We start from the raw sequence: 21,536 nt of genomic DNA on the forward strand, positions 1-21,536 counted from the left end.
TGATTGAGGGCTTTCCTCAACCAACCTTGGTATCCATTGCTCAAACTACAACACTTTTCCTTCGAAAACTGAACTGTTTCTGCCTGTTTAATTACATGCTCTTCTCCTGTTTGATTTTTAAACTGAAATGAGAAAAAGCTTTACAGGGTACTATTTTCTAATGATCAATATGACCACAGGACCAATAGATGTAAAGCCATTTTAAGCACTCTGGATTTCTGCAATGAATTCATTAGTGGCCTTTTTGGTTGTTTAAATTTCCTTGAAAATGCTACTTACGTTGGTGAAAAGGTGCAGATACACAGTGAGATCCAGGATTGCATTTAGAGCATCTGAAACTTATCCAAAGCATTTTTACAATCCAGCTATACATTCTCCTGGTCACAGTTCTTGGTTACCTAGGCAGCCGTTGTGATAAGCAGATGAGATGACCCATAGTCGGGAGATCTGGGTTCTACTCCTGGGCAGGCCTCTACCGAACCACCTGTGTGGCCCTGTAAGAGTTGCTTCTCTCAGGTCCCTGGCAACTGAGAGAAGTATTTAGACCATTCAATTTCCTGAACTCTCCTGTTTAGAAAGAAACTTTGGATCACATAGTGCAAAGTGCACCTGTAAGTTTTACCAGAACAGGTTTAGACCAATATGAAGTATAAGATACGCTGTAGTCTCCTTTACTCTTCTGATCATTCTTTTTCTTTGCTATATAACCTCTAAGCGTCTTCTTCAGTTCTGTTACTTATAAATGTATACTATTATTACGCTACTTATAGCTATTTTCTTGGTAATTTGAAAATTAGAAGTAAGTGTGTATATAAGATAAAACCTCACAACTTGCGCTGGAAACCTGTTCTCAGATTTCCCATGCTATGATATATTGCTCTTCTACAAGTCTGCCCACTATTTGGCGGTGTTGAATGACCGAGTCTTGTATCTTTTTTCTAGCCTTCTTTCTCCAGGTCATCTGCACGACAGATGAAGGAAGTGTTAAGTCACCCTTGGTCCAATATGATACCTCCACCGGATTTGGTAAACGTTGAACTCTTTATACTTAGTATAGAACCTATTCATTTTGGGAAAGAAACAATCATATGCTTGTTTCTTGTATCCTTGTACTAATATGTTCATAGACTGCATGGAAGGAACTGTTCCACGACAATTTAAGTTCTCATGTAAATTATTTTGGCAAAGAGTTAGGGTATATAGTACTCTTTTTAAAAAAATTTTTATGTTTATTTTTGAGAGAGAGAGAGAGAGAGCAAAGAGAGAAGGAGAGCCTGACATGGGGCTTGAACTCACAAACCATGAAATCATGACCTGCATGAAAGTCAGACACCCAACAGACTGAGCCACCCAGGTGCCCCAGGTATACAGTCATCTTAAAATACCAAGTCAGGGGTGCCTGGGTGTCTCAGGTGGTTAAGCGTCCAACTTCAGGTCAGGTCATGATCTCATGGTTTGTGAGTTTGAGCCTTGCATCTGGCTCTGTGCTGACAGCTCAGAGCCTGGAGTCTGCTTCGGATTCTGTGTCTCCCTCTCTCTCTGCCCCTCCCCAGCTCATGTTCTGTCTCTCTCTCTTAAAAATAAACATTAAAAAATTTAAAAAATATACCAAGTCATTGAATTGTAGACACAGAGATATGACTAAATTCTCTCCTAGTCACAAATGCTCTCTCAATAAAGAGCTATATGACTTTGTTAAAAAAAAAAAAAAAAGTGATTTATAGAGGAAGTCAGAAAAAAGAGATCAGAGGAAGAGAAAATACTCTGATGCCAATTTGTGTTGATCATAGTGATAATATTGCAGATTCAGAGCCTAAAATGGTGAATTTGAGAGATTTTTCTCTTGCATTCTCTGTAAAAGATGATGATTGATTGCCATTACCAAGTAATTTAGCTGAAGAGATGAAATTGTAATTTTTATGGAGCATCTTTTAAATTGACTTCTACCCACAATCTTTGAATCTAACACATGCAATACTTTATAATTTCAAAGGGCGAGTTAGAGAAATGCCAGATTTTTTTCCATTTGTACAGAATTGGGACTGATACCCTATTTTAAATTCCAGTAACTAATGTTATATCAAATTGGTATGCATGTGTAGGTTTTTTTAAGATACAAAGGTCCAAAAATTCTGAAACACAGGTAAATATATATATTGTTATCAAGAATAATTTCAACTGCTAAAAAAAAAAAAAAAAAAATAGGATTCTCTATTTCCAGACTTCACGTGTCTGGATGCCATGTGAAATTTTTTGCAACACCTAACGGTCCCTTCCACAAAGTTCATCTCATTTCATGCCATAGCAGCCGTGGGATAGACCTCATTTGGTATTCTTTTAGCAACTCCAATGTGTCCACAAGTGAAGTGCACCACTGGAGTCCTAAGGGACACCAGAACTCACCCAAGAACACCCCGCAAGCTCCCGGCTAAGATGAGAATCTGAACGTGGTTTTTCTGTTGACTCCTGGCCCCATCCTTTCTCTTTAGCGGTGGTTCTCAAATGTAAGTGTGCGCTCAGATCGTCTCAGTGTGCTTGCTTATTATATAGTTTCCCAGGCCCCCAGCAGAGATTCAGAGTCAGTAGGGCCCAGGAATCTGCTCTTTCAACAAGCCCTGCCCATAACATTGTGTGTCAACTGCCATCAGATTTGAAAAATTAAAAACTAAATAAAAATAGGGGCGCCTGCGTGGCTCAGTCGGTTGAGCGTCCGACTTCGGCTCAGTTCATGATCTCACAGCTCGTGAGCTCGAGCCCCGCGTCGGGCTCTGTGCTGACAGCTGGCAGCCAGGAGCTTGCTTCAAATTCTGTGTGTCCCTCTCTCTGTCCCTCCCCTGCTTGCACTCTGTCTCTCCCCCTCTGAAAAATAAACACTAAAAAAAAAATTTTAATAGATATAAACAAGCCCCACCCAATGATTCTGATGTAAGGCATTAGGATCACAAGTTGAATAAAAACCACATAACCTAGATTGACCCACCTCTAAATCCAGCCAGTCTGGTCTCCTACGTCGGTGGGAAGTATCCTTCCACGGGAGGAATGACCTCTGACACTAGCTCTGGTTTGGGATTTTCTTTGAAGTCCAGGCTCAGCCTCTGGAGTCTCCTAACCCAACCTTGAAGCTCGCACTTGATGGGTGGAGTCCCTTAAAATTAAAGGGACTTTGAAAAGAAAAAAAAGAGAAGGGATAAAGATACATTGGCCTGATTTTACCTGATTGTAAGCTCTCCACAAAACAGGGGAAACCTGTATTTGGTTCCTGAATACAAAGTGAGGTTTCCACTGATGAGAGGAGGAACACTGAGGACCTGAGACGATATGGAAAATTCCAAGATGTATTGTCCACCTAATTTCCATAGTCAGTTTTAATTTTATGATGTAACTTTTAAAATGTTCCTGTTCCCTTGCCTGAGGCAGCCTTGAAGCATGAAAGTCTCCCAATCCTCATTTCCCTCCTCCTGATCTGAGAGCTGTTTTCTTTTTGAGACCTCCCTCAGGCAGGCTGCCCTACCTTCCCTGGTGTCCTCCCAAGCAAGGGGTCCACCGGGCCCATCAGATCGGTTTCTGGAGTTACAACCCTGTGCCACCCAGAGGAAATTCAACCCTTCCAGTGAATAACCAAGAGGCACTCGTGACTGTGTCTGTTGGCATGCCTTCCTCCTGGCTGCAGGCCTTTGCTTTGGAAGAGCAGCTCCCTGGCTCGCAGCTGCACACCAGCCTGCACGTCCGCAGCCCGGCCCCGGAGCCCAGCTCCAGGGTTCGCTGCTTGGGCTACAGCAAATTGAACACAACCAGAGGACGTGTTGGAAACAAAGAATTGTGTTGTTGTTGTTACAAGAAAGGAGACAGGGAGATCTCTCTGTCTCCCCAGGGGGTTAGTGCAGGAAGCGTTTACTGAGTATATTAAGGGGTGGGGACAGGGAGCTTACAGAGGCATTTTTGGTTCAATTGTACGTGCCTACCAGCTCAACATGCCAGGGCAAATACGGCGCGTTCAAAAAATGGCAGAAAACTCCACCCACAGGAGGAGCTCTTGGTATTATAATGAGCTAAAGATAACTTCGAGAAGACTCCGGGGGCTTCTGGCCTAGGTCCTCATCCAGTCCTGCTCAAAGCTGCTCACGCCAAGGGCTGTCAGCACCTAGTGAGGGGCTCTCGGGCGAAACTCCCAGTTGGCTGTTTCCTGGGCCCGGGGCTGTTCGTTCTGCAAAACACATTTCTTCCCGGCTTTCGGCTTTCGTCCCTTCTCCTTCTCCTCCTCCTTTCTGCCCACCGTGTTCAGCCCTTTGGAGAGGGGCTCTGACACCCACCGCTGCTCCGTGGGCTTGACTTCGCTGCTTCACGCTGCCCTGCAGCGTCCCCCATGAGCCCTTCTCTTGTCTGGCCCAGCTCATCCCAGCTTCCCGCACACCCCCAGACTTAGTCGTGGGACTCCCCAGCCCTCGTCCTGTAAGGCACAGGGCCGATGAGTGCTCCGTAAATCTGAGCTCCTGTGATTAGCCTCACGTGCAGGGAATCACACGCACCGGACTGTCCCCTGTACGCAGAAGTCAGGCGTGAGTGGTCCTATTGCCAACGGACCTCTTCCCAGGGGAGGCTCTGAGGGCACTTGAGTGGCGACTCGCAGAGCCTGACAAGGTCACAGAGAGGCCAGGGTGCCAGAAATATAAAGACAACAAGGTGGCAGGCACAGGCTGTCTCCATCACAATAGAAAGTAGGATCTAATGTTTCAAATCCGGTTTGCACAGAACTTCTCAGGCACCGGGCTGTTGCATGAAGTGAGGGGACCCCGGATCTCCCCGGCACTGACTGTGTGAGACCCAGTAGGGTCTCTGCAGCAGTGGTCAGGCTGGCCCCTCACCAGAATCCGTCGCCCAGGAAAACACTTGGCTCCCAGGGCCCACGGCGGTGAAGCAGGCATTCCTCAAGGTTACTTGGTAACCCCTTCTAAAAGTCCCCTCCTCCTCCCCTTCCCCCTGTCTCTCCCAGGAAACTTGCAAAGGCAGCAGTGATTTCTAGCCTGAGGAGTGTCGGCAAGGTCTCCTGAGGGCTGTAAGCCTGCCCCTGAAGACGCACGGCACCGCTTCCCGGCCCGAACACAAGTACAAACCAGCACCATGAGACAAACTGCTTTAAACTCCTTTCCAATTTACTACCAAACGACAGGGCAAGGGATCACAAAATTGCCTTCTGAAATAACATCTCCCTTTTCTGCCCCTGGGTTTTGCAGGCCTGGTTCTGACAACTCCTGGAGAAAAGAGAGGATCGGGGAGGAAGAACACCGAGTTCTACAGCCAGTTATGGTTCATCGTGTTAATGGCAATGCTGGGCTTGATCTTGTTGGCCATTTTTCTGTCTCTGATACTACAAAGAAAAATCCACAAAGAACCATATATCAGAGAGAGACCTCCCTTAGTACCTCTTCAGAAGAGAATGTCTCCACTGAGTGTCTACCCACCGGGGGAAACCCATGGGGTAGGTCTCTGAAGGCGGGCCCCATCTCCCTCTCCCTGGGCTAGTGCGTTTATGTAAAGGGAAATGTCTCCAGAGTCATAATAACAAGGGACTAGATGACAGTTATGTTTGACAAAATATGGGGACCACGGGAGGCCAATAGTGACCTTATTAAAAGAGGCCCCCAGAGCTTTCTTGTCCCTTCCTCCATGTGAGGACACAGCAAGAAGACTAGACCCCCATCTGTGAACCAGAAAGCAGGCACCTAACAGACACTCAATTTGCCAGCACCTTGATCCTGGACTTCCCAGCCTCCAGAACTTGAGAAATAATTTCTGTTGTTTAGAAGCCACCCAGTCTATGAGATTCTATTAAAGCAGCCCGAGTGGATGAAGTCACCTGAGAAAGCTTTTTAAAATGCCATTGCCTGGGCCTTCTCCCAGAAAGTCTGATTTCATCACTTTTGGGTGGGGCCTGGGGATTGGTAATCTCCTTTTTTAACTCCAAAAGTGATTCTAAGGTGCAGCCAGGGATGAATATTTCTGTTCTAACGTTGTCAATCAGGGGATGGTGGAGAAGGGTGGTATGTTGAAATCAACGGGGGAATTTACACATTATATAACTGTGCCCCTTGCGGGGATTAGAAATAAACAGGGAGTCTAGGGAGAGAGTAAAGTGCTCGCAGTGCTCAGTTTGTCCCCTGGCTGTGACACTCTGGGCCACTGAGGATGGATGGCTCCTCAGAGCTCCCGACCACCCAGTCCCAAGATAGGAGGTCAGAGGTCTAGGGGGTGAGGTCACACAAATGGTGCGGGGAGATCGAGGCCCAGAGCACTCGTTGAAGGGGGAAACGTGACTGACTCGGAAGGTCCCCTCTGCGGTGTGGGGCTGTGTCTACTCGGAGGAGGAAAGGCTGTAAGTTCTAACTCCCACCAGGCACCAGACTTTTCTCCAAGCCATGTGTCCAAAGGGCTGCCTCTGCCTGAGAAATCACCTTCGCTGCAGTTTGCCCAAAGGTTCCATATGAGCTAGTAGCCACCCAGTGCAGCTAAACTGTGATTACCAGTTCCAATGTGGGCGGAGTTTCCCACAGCAAGCAATTCTCTGACACCTGGTGGGTGTCCTACAATTCAACTCAGTTCTGACACTACCTACGGGGAGAGATGGAGTCAGAGGTATTTCATGAGGTAAGGGTTCAGTTCCACAGGACGGTCCCCTCTCCCCAGCTGCAGACACCGGGTCACAAGTCCAGGCTGTCACCTGGGGTTCTGACAGACCAGCTACGGGTTAGAGTTTCCAGTGACCCCTCCTGGGGTTCAGTTCATTTGCTAGCGCGGTTCACAGAACTCAGGGAAACATTTTGCTTATTGGATCGCCAGTTTATTATAAAAGGAGAGAACCCAGGAACAGGCAGATGGAAGAGATGGATAGGACAGACTGTAATGGAGGCTTTATCCCTTAGCCGCGATTGGTCAACACTGGCCATTGGCTACTGATTCAACCTCCAGTCTCTCCCCTCCTTAGAGGTGGCAGGTGAGCTGAGGTTGAGCGGGGACCGAAATTTCCACACCCTTATCACAGGGTTGGTTCTCCTGATAACCAGCCCCCAACTTTAGGTAGTTCCCTGGAAAATCACCTCATTAGCATGACAAAAGACACCTTTGTGGCTCTCATCTCTTAAGAAATTCCAAGGGTTTCAGTAGTCCTGTGCCAGAAATTGGGCTGAAGGCCAAATATATATTTATTATAAATCACACTATCACAGCAGCACCAAATTATGCACAGAAGCCTGATCAAACTGCTTGAGTTGCAGCACTTCAAACAATAGAGAAAAGTCAACCAAAGAGCATTGTGTTCCATCCAGATCTCTTCATTTGTGCAGGACACAGCCACGAACAGTGTCGAAGGCACTGACAAAGGTGTATTGTGATGCCCAAGTAGTGGAAATGGGGGGCACTGAGGGGGAGTCACCCCTCTGATGCCCATGGTTTGCGTGTGCGGCGGGGAGCAGCCAGGGGACAGTGACTTGGTGGTGGAGAAGTGGAGACAATGTCTCCCGTGGCCTGGGCCTCAGCTCTCACCAACCACACCTCATCCCCCTCTCCTTGCTCTCCGGCCCTCCAGCCTCCTTCCTACCCGAGCACATCAAGCTCCTCCGGCTGGGCCATCGCTCCTGCTCTCCTCTTGGGTGGCTCATACTCTCACTTCATTCAGGTCTCTGCAGAGCTGTCACCTCCCCTCCATGAGAGATAGAATCCCCTGGCTTCTTGTCCACTAGTCCTTTTCCAGACAGCCATCACATGACACCGTGGCAGACATGCTTGTCCGACTCCTCGAATAGAATGGAAGCTCCCCGAGGGCAGGGATTTTGTGGGCCGTTTACTGCTGCACCTCAACACCCAGAACAGTGCCTCGCATCAAATATTTGTGAAATGAATGAACACTGAGTGGCCAGTTCAAACAATCAGCCATTCGCTTATGTTCAGGGTATAGTCATCAGAAGATTCTCCCTGAAGAGCAGACACTCTGAAGTTCTCCCTTGTTGAAGAGTAACTTTCTCTGAGGAAGCCGTGTTCTTCTGTTTATTTTTTAATGGTTATTTATTTTTGAGAGACACAGAGAGAGAGAGAGAGCATGAGCAGGGAAGGGGCAGAGAGAGAGACAGAGACACAGAATCCGGAGCAGGCTCCAGGTTCTGAACTGTTAGCACAGAGCCCGACACAGGGCTCAAACTCACAAGCCATGAGATCATGACCTGAGCCAAAGTCAGACACTTAAGTGACGGTGCCACCCAGGTGCCCCATGGAAACCATGTTCTTAGACCAAAGATGTACTCCCACTTCTGGAATTCAGAAGTTCATGGAAAGGCCAAGAAGACCTGAGACATATCTAGCCTGGCGACATCAGCTAAATCAACCCTGGGGTATACAGAGTGCATGGAAAACGTGGGAGGAAATTTCCAGAGCTCTGCGGGAACATCTACTCTGTAACATGAAGTGTGCTTCTAGGAAAACCTGCCGCATATCATTAGTGTCTGTAACTCGTTTCAGGGGTCAAGTCTCCTGTCTCTTGACCCATACCCTACAGGCAGGCATCAGTGTCTCATAATCCTTGCCGAGGAGGAATCGAGTTTTGCCCAGTTGGCTAACTGAGGGGTCAAGAAGCAATCACATCATTCCAAATGGAAGGTACTCTGGATGACACCATTGCTCATGGTCCTCTCGAGTCTTGTCAAGCTTTGTTTTGTCAAAGTGAGGCCCATGGACTATCAGTATCAGCATCACAAAGGAGCAGGACCTGAATCTCGCGAGGAAGAAACCAAAGAATCTGCCATTCCAACCAGCACTCGGGAAGTTGGACACACAATACTCCGAGAATAGCCATAAATGAATTAAAAATGTAATACATATGATACAATTCCCGTAAGCAGTGGGTGCAGTCCTATAACCAATAAAAACAGGTGGGACACATTGCGTGATTGCCCTTACGTGAGGCATCTAAAATAGTCCAACTCACGGAAGCAAAATAGAGTGACTGCCAGGCTGGGGGAGGAGGAAATGGGGAACCGCTAACTAGCAGGCATAAAATGTCAGTTATGCAAGGTGAAGAAGTTCTGGAGATGTACTGTGCAACATTGTACCTAATAACAATGCTGTATTGTCACCCAGTCTGTTAAGAGAGTAGATCTCGTATTAGTGTACTTACCACAGTAAGAAAACACAAAACACAAAAGAGGTAAGGGGTGCTGATGAGCCCTTACAGTTCCTGCCAAACCCAAGCCAAGCTGCTTCTGAGGCCAGATGTCCACTGGGACAGGCAGGCAAAAGAGTGGAAACACCCTACTCTCATATACCCCTTACTGTCAGGGGAAAGCAGAGTGGCTCCCAACTCGTTACTTTTGCGAAGTGGCCAAGCGAGGTGTGAGGAGAGGCAGGGGTGGCGGGGACTGGCTGGCTGCCAGGGGCTCTGGGCTCCCACATTGGCTCATCTTCAGCATTGAGGGTATTAGTCACAGGGCCCAGAGGGTTAGCAGAAGTGGAATCTGGAGTGTCCCAGGGCCCTGGGCAGTGTTCCCGGAACCCACTGTATCCTAAGTTAATCCTACCCGGGTAATAACCGGGTACTTGCAGGCCTCCTTCTGTTGCTTTTCAAAAACATTTTTGAACATAAGCTGGTGTCACGAAGTTGGACACATAGAAGAATATTAGTGAAGGTTAACCAAACTAAAGAGAGGATAATTTGCATTATTAGAACCAAATAAAGAGCCGGTGTTGTTATCTATGGGCCCCAGAATAAATGGGTAAGATTCTGAACAGGATCAAGCTGGAGTTACCTGCTCAGGGTCTCAGATCCACCTGTACACTTGGGTAGGTCGATGAGAGCTACCCCTGAAACACACACACACACACACACACACACACACACACAACAAGCTCCTATCCTGGGCACTCCTGTCCTCTGAATAGGTAAGAAACCTTTTGACACAAGACACATACTGGCAAAGGATGTTAGGCTCCAATCTGACTTCACAGAGGAAACGGGGACAGAGATACCAGGGAATGAGAGAGGCTTTTATGATTTGTTAACATTTTCAAGACCACATAGCATCAAGTATAGCTAAGTTTAAGTGCAGGTTTGACTTACAGTTTCCTTACTTGCCTGAAGATCCTCTCATGCTCTACAACACTAAACAAATAACTCCAGTAGAACTCACCTGAAACACTAAGCCATTGCGTTCCACTCACCATGCAATTTTAATTGCAGAAATACACACACACACACACACACACCCTGAGATGCATCTCAGAATGATTGTATGATTATGTCATGGTTGGAGAAACACAAAGAATTTGTTTGATGGTAATTTTGTTTGTTCTAAACGCTGACTGATGCCTCCCTCTTTGTTCTCAGTTTGACTCTGTGGCTGATATATCTGATGTGTCAAGCAATGTTACCCTAAAAAGTTACACCATGCACTTGGAGGTACCTCGTGTGCTGCGTGAATGCATGATCTTGTGCATGATGCGTTGACTACACACACAATGAAAAGCAGGAACATTTCATTGATTGGAACAGCTAAATCAAACCTCAGATGCTTAGAGCAGCTAGATTTTCTTATGGCACATTCTAGGTTCTAATCACATAGTGCCTTTGTCTTTCTGATGTTAATACCAGACCTGATTTATTAATTTTTTAAATCATATTTTTGTTTTTAATGTTTACTTACTTTTGAGAGAGCTATAGGGTGCAAGTGGGAAAGAGGCAGAGAGAAGAGACAGAATCCGAAGTAGGCTCCAGGCTCTGTCAGCACCGAGTCAGACACTTAACCAAGTGAGCCACACAGGTGCCTGGTGATTTATTAATTACTAAATTTTTTTAATGTTTATTTTTTTAGAAGGGGAGAGTGGGGAGGGGCAGAGAGAAGGGGGACAGAGGATCCGAAGTGGGCTCTGCGCTGACTGCAGAGAGCCCAATGCAGGGCTCGACCTCACGAACCATGAGAGCATGACCTGAGCCGAAGTTGGATGCTTAACTGACTGAGCCACCCGGGCGCCCCACAGACCTATTTTGATGGCTGAGTCTTATAACAAATAGAACAATATGAATGAGAAGAGAGGGTGGGGAGAGTCCATTTTCCTACACAAATCCAGGGATTTTAAAATATAATCCAACTGTGTTCACTTGGCAGCCATAAGAGACCACTGTTAGCTTTGCTCTGGGAAAAGCGGTGATCTCAAGACACAGGCTCAGTGGTGACACTCATGAAGGGGTTACTTTGTTAACCAAACCTCTATCTCCTTCACCTCACCACTTTGTAATGCAGCTAGCCCTTGTCTCCAGAAAACAAGAGCCAAAGCGTTAGCGCATAAATTCTGTAGGTGCTAAGAACACTGATGTCTAATACAACTATTAGTTTATCGTCTCACCCTTACCAAAAACCCAGGGGCCACGGTATTCCAGACAAGCTGTTCTGTAGGAGGAAATGGAGTGTTCCCTTCATTGACAATGTGTGACACACATTATCCGTCCCATTGCAAATCCATTTTCTTTAGACAGTAATCACCAACAGCAACTTTCTTTTCAGGGATTAGCTGATACCAAAATTCCCCGGTCTGGGACACCCATCAGTATCAGGAGCAACCGCAGCATATCCGTACTTCGGATCCCAAGTCAGAGCCAAATAAGCCAAACTTATTCCCAAGGCTCTCTCCACCGCAGTGTCAGCCAACTCATGGACTTTCAGGACAAGAAAGTCTTGATCGATGACTCATTGTGGGAAACCATCATGGGCCACGATAGTGGATTGGTGAGTGGGTTTCCTTATCCAGAGCCTTTGATCAACCCCCCGAAAGAACATTGGTAAATGGATGGCATGGAGCATCCTGTCCTCATTGAATGCTGCCTCCCAGCACTTTGCATCTCTCCGACCATTTGCCCAAGTATTTTATAATGACCTACTTATTAGTGTTACTAAAATTGTTTGATGAGCAGGGTAGAAACTTTGTCTCATTCTTTTTGCAAACATCAGATGCTCAAAAAAATGAATTCATCAAGTAGGTGGAGAGACAAACAGGCTATACTCTATTAACTTGAGCAGAAGGCGACTGGGAACATTGGAACTGGTCTACAAGAGAAACAACCAAAAAAAAAAAAAAAAGTGCATCACCTTTTTCCTTTGGGTTTATGGTTAGAGGAGAAAATCTTTCTTTCAATAGGCTCAATGGTTCTTTTCCAAGAAACTCAGAAAATCATGATAAACAAAGGTATTACTGTTTATGAACTTCATCTTTCATAATTTCAGTCCAGTGGATACAAATAACTGACTCTTGGAAAGTTAACCTCATTAATATCTAATATTTTTTATAAGTCCCTAGTGGCTGAAATGGATAAAACCCTACAGTTTTTACCAACCATCAACCTTCTGCATTATGCTGACTACCTAGGCATCTGCTGGAGAACTGTTCCTTTGGGGTAGCTAGGAAAGATCGCCAGCTAAGAACTCACCTGCTCTGCAGAGCAGACTGATTCACTTCCATGTCTTCCAGCCGTCTGTTTCTGCCTTTATAGTCTTCCTCTCATCTAAGTACTCAATTTTCCTTCGCTGAAAAGTTGAGGACTTCCACAAAGACTTTCTTAAGTAATGGCAAGGAATAGGGCAAGTTTCCTGGTTCCAGGTTCTAATCACAATGAAAAATGCACAGTCTTGGCTTGTTCAGGACAATGATCTACAATGTGCATTTTAAAATTGTGGGCCTGCTTGATATTGTTATGACTCTCGAGTTCCATGATTCCATTCCAGATCTAAAGATTCTAAATGGCAGGAATAATTACATCAGGCTGAAACCTAAGGAGTTGTTAATTGATCATATCTGACATGGAAAAGGACAAGTTTATAGGGGACAACATAACATATAGAGGGCTAAGATGCATGTGTGTCCTTACCTAAGGATACACAGTGGTTTTTCGATGGAATTGGGATCTTAAAACCATCATTTGGTTACAGAAGCCCCATTCTTCACTGTTATGCTATATTGCCGGTTTTGCTTGCTTTTGACAGTACTAGCAATAGACAATATGCAAAGCAATTTAATGAAAGTTTTCGAAGATGCAAAACCTGGAAAATAATCTGTTCGTTATAACCTTACAAACAATATTACTAGCCCTACTCAATAAATACAAAATACAGTAAGAGAGTGGGAAGCACAACAGCATGCATTCTGTCTCTTCTGCTTGCAGTTTGAATCAAATCTTTTCTTTAATGTTTGTTTATTTTTGAGAGAGAGAGAGAGAGCGCATGACCGAGAGAGGGGCAGAGAGAGAGGGAGTCACAGAATCTGAAGGAGGCTCCAGGCTCTGAGCACAGAGCCCGACGTGAGGCTCGAACTCACAAGCCATGAGATCGTGACCTGAGTTGAAGTCGGTCGTTTAACCAACTGAGCCACCCAGATACCCCTGAACCAAATCTTAAGTATATAAATGTATACACATACGTGTGTGTGTGTGGATGTGTGTATAACATCCATGAATATAAATATAAAATAAAATATAATCTCACTTGACAGATGAGGAAACTGAGGCTTAGAAAGTTAAAATACGGCACTTAATAACACTCAAATGACATTTTGGATTAGTCCGTAGTTCATGTGTACATGTGATCCTTTCAATTAGGTAAACTTAAGGCAGGACAATCTCAAACCATGCCTTAAGGATTTGAGCATAATACTAGCCTTTAACAAAATACTTACAGAGTACTTTTTATACTAAATTGATACCACTATCAATCAATGGCAAATACTACTGATAGCGAATGTCCTAACTCTGATGACTGGCTTATTTTTCAGTATGTGGATGAAGAGGACCTGATGAATGCCATCAAGGGTTTCAGCTCTGTGACTAAGGAACACACCACGTTCACCGACACCCACCTGTGAAGGACGGAAACTTGCAAGACATAAAGCTGAAAGGCGGGCCCCGTGCCCCGTCCCCGCTGGGTTATCACGGACAGACGCACCGTATACGCCAGAAAGAGTCATTGCTGGTTATTCTGTAATCCTTTAGAAAACCAAACAAAAACAAGGCTTGTTTTTGAAATTGTTCTTCTGTGATAGAGGTGTGTTTTTCAGGTGGTCTGAAATAAGGGGTACCATCGATATGAAAAAACTTATTTTGCTCTACTTTGAGGAAGCTAAACGAGCCTGTGATTTTCACTTGGCCCAGACAGTGACTCCATTGGTTAAGTGGATAATCAGGGACAATTTCAAATCGGCCCACGGTCGTTACAAGTGAGAAGCTAAGCAGTTCTTCTGAGAGGACGTCACTGCTGCTCCTTTCAATCCTTTATTCCCACGAAGTGACACGATCCTGGAAGAAACAGCAATTCTAATGATCACAGCTACAAAATAAAATCCCAGTTTCAGGCCAAGCTGAATCAGTTAGAGAAAAACAGACTGCAGTGGTGGATACACACTGAGCGGAAGGTTCAATGTAATTACAGTGTTTAATGATAAGTACTCACCAAACGTAGTTTTTTTTTTAAAAGTGCACACCAAGTTTTGGCAGAGCACCACATAAACTTACAAATCTGTTCTTGATTTATGAATCTTCTGAAAGTCTAAGGACTAAAGAACTATTTCCCACATATTTTATATAGTTTTGAAACTCCGATCAATACTTTCCATAAAATTCTGTCAATTGCATCCCCAGGCATACTGACATCGTCAGCTTTGCACCTTTCACATGGAAACCACTGTTCTATTTGTAACATTTAATTAGCCTGTAGAATTTAAAAAGAAGTTTCATGCTCCTCCCAGCTTTGGAAGTGTTTCACTTAACATTTGTATGTAAACACAACATGATACATGAGCATATATGTCATATGTATATACGCGTATGTGTCTATTACTCCGTACTATAGCCCTTCATTTCAGAGAACTCACTATTTTAGCCCTAGAATCACTAAGAGCAGATGATATTCCCCAGTACCAATTGCCATGGGTCAACAGCTTCTGGCATCTGCTCTAGTTGGAGTACGAAGTCATTGGTGAAAGTCCTAGACCAAGAAACATTTTTTTTCCAAGTCATCAACATTAAAGGTATTTGTTCTTCATGGAAAACACTAAAAAATACTGTCTTTCTTATTCTTAAAAGGGCTATGTAATGATTCCGGAAAGTTATTTTGTGTCTATAGGTCGCATACACAATTGTCACACAATATTTTGTGAGTTAATCCAGAGGTAGGTGGATTTTCCCAAGGCTAAAGTGGCAAAAATTTGTAACATAAGGGATACCCTTGTTCTGCCTCAGGTCAGATTGTGGACTTTGGGGGTACTGAGGCTTTAACTCAGTCTGTGGAAGAACAGATCCTCAGACTGACCAACTCCTGACAAATCTCGCCAACTCTAAGTGTCAAAAGCACAGGCCAGTGTTAAACAGCACTTCTGCTCCCTCGTGAGAACTACTGTAAGCAGACAAATCTGCAACAATTGTGCACCCTTGCAGTGGATGTACAAATTATAAGATTCTTTTCTTTAACCTTTTTTTTTAACTTTCTAAAATGGAAACACAGGATTGGCCAGTTTACTGGTTTTAATTGCATTTGATGATACCCGGTCAAGTGGTTGTTTAAAGCTGGCCCAAGTGAGCCTCAACCAAGGTTGAGTTTCTGATCACATGAGCTACTTCAGGTACATAGGGAAGAAGAGCTCTTCTCCAGTTGTGAACTTGCACTCTATCCTTGGTCTACTCTTCTGCAAATATAATTTGGTGGATTTACATTGAGCTCTTCCCCATTTTTGAAAAATTAACCAGATACCTTTATCACAGTTTAAAATTCGACACGAATAGAGAACTGCAGGGCATTTTTATATTAAATCATTATCCATTTAATCTAATTAGACATTTAGCTATTACATGAATTCATTTAGCTGAAACATTTACATTTTGATCCCATAGCTCGGAATGGACAGAAGCCTGTATGGCTCCCACCAAGAACACTGCCCCCTGCAACATTCTAAACCTTACTTTCACGTTGTTCAGAGAAGCAGCCCAAGATTTTGTTATTTTAAGGCGTATTGTGGGCCAACTTTCATTTCACAGTGTAGACTCATCCCTAGAGATTGATTCAATTGTCTGCCATGAGGCTAAGGGATCAGTATTTTTAATGTTTTTGAGAGAGGCAGAGCGCAGGGCGGGGGGGGGGGGGGGTTGGCGGGCAGGGAGCAGCTGCAGAGAGAGGAGACAGTATCTGAAACAGGCTCCATCCAGGCTCTGAGATGTCAGCACAAGAGCCTGACGCGGGGCTGGAACTCGTGAATTGCGAGATCATGAACTGAGCCGAAGTTAGTTGCTTAAACTGAGCCACCCTTGAGGCATCAGTACTTTTGAAAGCTTTCCAGTGTTCTAGTTTGAAAGCCAGTGATGTAAAGCCACCTGGAAGAACTCATGCGGCTGGTGCTATGCACAGGGACTATATTCCTTGGCACACCGTTTCTCCTTTAGAGCGAACAATGACCAGTTCTTTATGGATCCCTTTAAATAGGTTCTAAATCTCCTGAACTCAGGTCTTAGCACTAGTACAGGCCACATTCTCGGGTTCAGAACTACGGTTATTCCTAATACTAACTCTTTGATAAGAGTCTGTAGCTATATTTATAAGCTCTATTAAAAATTGTATTTATAGATGATCTGTTGTCATTTCCACTAAATGGAAAACCTAAATATGTCAGTGTATCTTATGCTGATCCAAAAATCATGTTAACATCAATATAATTCAACTTGAACAACCTGTAAATAAAACATAGGCCAGATGGAGTAATTCGGTGATAAGGAACTTAATTATATCACGAGTAGTTTATTTCCATCACATAGATATCATGTAAACTTGTCTAAAACTTGGTTTGCTTAATTTTAAAAAGTAAACCAAGTTTATTAGTGAAAAAACCACTCTAACAGCTCTGAGTTATATTTACAACTAACACATAAATAACAATGATAAAGCTGAACCCATTTAAGAAAACAGGATGCTCCGGATAATCTCAACTCCTGATTGTACATTAGAATCAACTGTGGTACTTTTCCCAAAGCAAGAGTCCCCCCACCAGATTGGAGGGAGGCCTGGGCAGGTATACACATATAACGTGAGGTCATCCTGGTGTATAAGTCTAGATGAGAAAGCCAGACAAGACCACAGGCTCCTGAAACAGGCAGCACGGGTTCAAGTTGGCTCAGTAGCTCACAAGCTTTGTGGCGAAGTTATTTCTCCTCAGTGGTCTCTACGAAATGAGGACAGCAATCCTACCCAACTGGTATGATGGCACTTCTGAGTACTGCTTTGAAGTACAGAATTACTTGAAATACTCTCATCATGAGAATTAGAATTGTTCTCATTTGTCATTGAACACAAAGTATATAGATTCATTTCAATTTTTTTTTCCTTTGGGTCACAAAAACCATAATGAGGTAGGTACAAGGAAAACACGCATAGCAGGGGTCATCTGCTCAAGGTCACAAAGTTAAGTGTCAGAATAGACTCAAAACCCATGTCCTAACATGAAGGTTCAAATTCCATAAGTGAAAGAGATCAAAAAGATCTGACTCATAGTATACTGCAACCCGTGGTATAGTGAGTTGCCTATTTATGGGATTTTACTATACAATAGTCTCTCCTACCCCCCCACGACCTTTTTTTAAATTTTTAACATTTATTTATTTTTGAGAGACACAGCATGAGCAGGAGAGGGGCAGAGAGAGAGGGAGACACAGAATCTGAAGCAGGCTCCAGGCTCTGAGCTCTCAGCAGAGCCTGACACCGGCCTCGAGCTCACAAACTGCAAGATCACGACCTGAGCTGGAGTCAGATGCTTAATGGACTGAGCCCCCCAGGCGCCCCCACCCCCGGCCTTTTATTAATGGAAAACGCTGGGTAAAGACTCAAAAATTTTTCTTTCATTTTCTCACTTGCCCCCACAACTTTTACAGGACAGTGATAATGAGAAAGAAGGATATGGAGAGAATTACAAATCCTTGGTAATATGGAAATTATGCTCGGCCAAACATTTTCCCTCCACGATAACGTATATTAGCTTTCACGCATGTTCCCTCCCCCTTTCTTACTGCAGGAAGAAGACATGAACAACCACATGCAGGTGTACTTCAAACAGGCCTTCTATTCCCTAAATAACCAAGAACGCATAGTCTTATTTAATCATTTTTATTAGACTTAATTGATAAATAAATACAAGAGAACTGTTGTGAAATCACGAGCAATAAACTTTAAAGAATTTATTTCAGCTTCACTCACTTGTATTTCTTGGAATGGGATTATATACATTATTCATCAATAAATGCTTAATGCTTTAAATTTACAATTACCCTATATGCAGAAACTTGAGAATGATGCCAATTAAAAGAAAAAAGTACAAAAATTTGTCTTTTGTTCTTACAGTTCAAAGTATATTTTAAAATAATACTTTTACAGCAGCCAAAACCTTTAACCAAAAATTGAGAACTGCAATTTCATAAGCTTAACAAAATGGCCACATTCTAACTTGATTATCTTTGTTATTAGCAGCGGGGGAAAAATATGGTGTATCCTAAATAAAACAAGGCAGGCTAACAACTAGTACAGCTTCCCTTCTGGGCACTCAAAAGCTCGATCCTGGATTATTATTTTTACTTCACCTGTTCAAACACGGACAACTGCTCCAACTTTAAAGGAAGTTTAAATGGATGTTCGGTATTTAACATGGATGATGCTTGGTAAAACTTAAGAACTCCAAAAATGAGAATCAGATAATGACCCACAATTTAAAAAAAAATACCCTAAGGGACTGACTACTATAGTGTTATCTGGTGTTCAACATCAATAGTGTTTTTTGAATTAGATGATATTTTTTCACAAACATAGCACCTCATTAAATATCTGGTAAACACCTGGCAATCACAATAAGTGTTGGGAGACTAAATTCCAAAGAGAATTAACGTGATTCGCTTAACATAACATAGCAAGACAAATCTCAAGCATTATCAAGGTTAGGAACGCACTGTTGGTCCCCGTGCCCTCAAAGGATGCTCACCTATTGTGGGCACTATCTTAGTAAGACTCGGTACTTTGCTTCCAAAATCTGGAGAGTAATGAAATATTGACATGGACTCTTTTTTTTTTTTTTTTTTTTTTTTTTTACAAACAATCTGTTAAATGTACTTGTAAAACTAAAAAAACTTTCCAAAAGGTCAAAAGAGATATAATTATTTTCTCTCCTTACTCCAGGTAATTCTGTTTAAAAAGATATTGAATGAACTCCAGTTTTAATTTGCAAAGTTTTGGTGTAAAAGCTAACGTAATGAAATCCAGTAAAGTCTTCAACTTTTGTCTAAATTAACAAAACTACTATTCATTTTGGTGAGTTCTCACAAGCTGTACTCTTGACCTGAGGAATCACTCTTTTTGTGCCGAGGAGACGGAGTGGTCTTTGTAGGAGATGGGGACGCAGTACCAGGTGAGTCAGTTCCTCCATCGGAAGTACTTGGTGATGATGCCAGATACGGAACTTTCTTTCTTCCAAGGAATCCTCCTCCTTCAAATCCCCCTTTCTTCCTTAACTCCATTTTATTTTCATTTTCTTCTTCTGATGACCTTTTCTTAGATTCCAGACCTTCAGCTACTTTATGCACTTCCAATCCACTATCTGATTCTCTCAAACTTTTTACTTCTGTTCCAGGAGACTTTCTCTCCGATACACTACATTCCCCCGTTGCCCGCTTTACTTCGGCTTGTATTGGACCCAAGTTACCATTTTCAGGGACGGCTCGTTCTACATTTCTGTTCAAATTAACAGTCTGGAAGTCCCTATAACTGTGAAAGCTCTCAGTCCTCCTTGCTCTTGCTAACAAAGGACTCTCTCTGTAAGGCCTCATGGAACCATAAGTAGCTGCTTCGTGGACAGTCTCATGGTGCTGGAGCTGAAGGCTGAAATACAGGTTTTATAAAAAATTACAGTTCAGATTACTTTCTGGGATTTTTCAGGGGCACATCTCATTAACTAAACTACAATGAAAAGGTATTATTTAAATATATAAAGAATGCATATCCTCATTTCTATATATAAAAATTCACTTAAGTACTCTATATATTATGGATTAGTGTGTGTGTAGGTGTGTGTATGCTTATCAAATCACCAATGCAAATAATAACATACATATATTCAGTGAATCTGAATTTCTGAATAGCTGAAAAACGCTGGGGGAGGAAAAAAAAAAACCTTTCAAACCAATATGGAACCAATATAATTTAGTCTTTGGTCCTGAATCCAAATTTTGGAATTTTTAAAAATGTGGTAATCAGAAGACATACAATGCTCCTGTATCGGAAGTACAGAATAACCAAACGTAAGCTTACACAGATGATGTAATCGCTTCAATTAATATCTCCCTGAGGCAACAGGAACAAAAAATCCACACACTATTCAAGGTGACATGTGTTTTTTCCATCTCCTTTGAATGAACTCTTGATCACATAATAGGCAACCAAATTGGCAGCAATTCACAAAGTAAGTTAAAAAGAAAAAATGGTTTTTAAATTTTTAAAGTTTATGTATTTATTTTTGAGAAAGAGAGAGAGAGAGAGAGAGAGAGAGAGAGAGAATCCCAAGCAGGTTCCATGCTGTCGGCACAGAGCCCAATGCACAGCTCGAACTCACCAACTGTGAGATCATGACCTGAGTGGAAATTAAGAGTTGGCCACTTAACCGACCAAGCCCCCAGATGCTCTGGAAAAAATGTTCTTCTATAAAAAGAGCCAGATATGCTTATAGATGAGAAATTTAGTAAAATGTTTTTTAAAAAACTGAGTCAACAAAGTCAGAATTAAAAATGTGCCTTGAAAAATGATTCTTTCAACAACTATGTGATTACAGTATCTCAGCCAATTTTCCCAAAAGCAATCAATTCAACTTATAAATACAATTTACGACTCTTTAACCTACCTAGAATTTGATTCACGGAGACGGCTGTGCTGAACCACAGAAGTTGCTGGACTGATGTTAGGAGTAGCACAGCGAGATGTGCTCAGGTCACACTGATCCAGTAATTTGAGTAGCTCTTCTTCAGTCGGACCACCTACATCTTAGGAAAACACACGCTCATTTTATCATCACTTCTGTCAAAAGCTTATTACCCTGCGGACAAACAACTTCCCACATGGAACCTACCCTTCTCTTCACTTTTGCTAACCATATCCATCGCCGTGGTCAGATCCCACATCTGAATGCTGCCATTTGTATGGCCTGTGAATAGGTAGCGCCTTGGCCTTGAGCCCATCCTACTGGATCCCTCACATTCTCTCACTGTAAATGAGGATATTGTTGTACAGTCAACGGCCTGGATCTCACAGATTCTGCAAAAAATATTGTATAGTTGTAAACCACGGGGGGCAAGTAACACATTGCAATTCAGATTTTTGAAATTGCTTGTTAGCAAATTAGAGTTGACTATTCTATGTATTTAAAACAGATCTAAAAAGTTCAAGGCAAGTCAACAGAAATAAGATTCAAGCCTTGTTTCTTTGAGTCTATAGAAAAGGCTG

At 43.2% G+C, this 21,536-nt stretch overlaps 2 protein-coding genes and 1 long non-coding RNA gene across 7 annotated transcripts in view; 1 reads left to right on the plus strand and 2 right to left on the minus strand.

Moving 5' to 3' along the window:
• The window catches only part of USH2A (usherin), a 734,839-nt gene extending 720,003 nt beyond the window's left edge, over positions 1-14,836 (plus strand). Inside the window, exons 69-72 of one of the 3 annotated variants that reach the window (XM_025927811.2) lie at positions 943-1,026; positions 5,232-5,476; positions 11,541-11,762; positions 13,798-14,836. In XM_025927811.2, the coding sequence (XP_025783596.2) occupies positions 943-1,026; positions 5,232-5,476; positions 11,541-11,762; positions 13,798-13,887 (641 nt within the window). In that variant the 3' untranslated portion in view covers positions 13,888-14,836. Of the gene's footprint in view, positions 1-942; positions 1,027-5,231; positions 5,477-11,540; positions 11,763-13,797 lie in introns of those variants that run through there. The other 2 variants (XM_086694483.1, XM_086694484.1) reach the window with 2 other exon arrangements.
• On the minus strand, positions 10,006-15,020 carry LOC147572481 (uncharacterized). Of its 2 annotated transcripts, XR_015246339.1 has the most exons (3): positions 14,132-15,020; positions 13,882-14,008; positions 10,006-13,015 (listed from the first exon to the last, which is right to left on the minus strand). It is a non-coding gene; the product is annotated as an uncharacterized LOC147572481 (long non-coding RNA). The 2 variants fall into 2 exon arrangements; XR_015246338.1 differs by having other exon boundaries at positions 10,006-14,008.
• Positions 15,021-18,148: 3,128 nt separating this feature from the next.
• KCTD3 (potassium channel tetramerization domain containing 3) overlaps positions 18,149-21,536 on the minus strand; it is a 54,344-nt gene continuing 50,956 nt past the window's right edge. For both annotated transcript variants that reach the window (XM_086694076.1, XM_086694077.1), the window contains 3 exons: positions 21,163-21,347; positions 20,938-21,076; positions 18,149-19,922 (listed from right to left, as the gene is read on the minus strand). In XM_086694076.1, coding sequence (XP_086550202.1) covers positions 19,364-19,922; positions 20,938-21,076; positions 21,163-21,347 — 883 coding nt within the window. In that variant the 3' untranslated portion in view covers positions 18,149-19,363. The remainder of the gene's footprint in view (positions 19,923-20,937; positions 21,077-21,162; positions 21,348-21,536) is intronic.

Source organism: Puma concolor, chromosome E4 (genome assembly GCF_028749965.1).
Source record: "Puma concolor isolate L17-30 chromosome E4, mPumCon1.1.hap2, whole genome shotgun sequence".
NCBI lineage: Eukaryota > Metazoa > Chordata > Mammalia > Carnivora > Felidae > Puma > Puma concolor.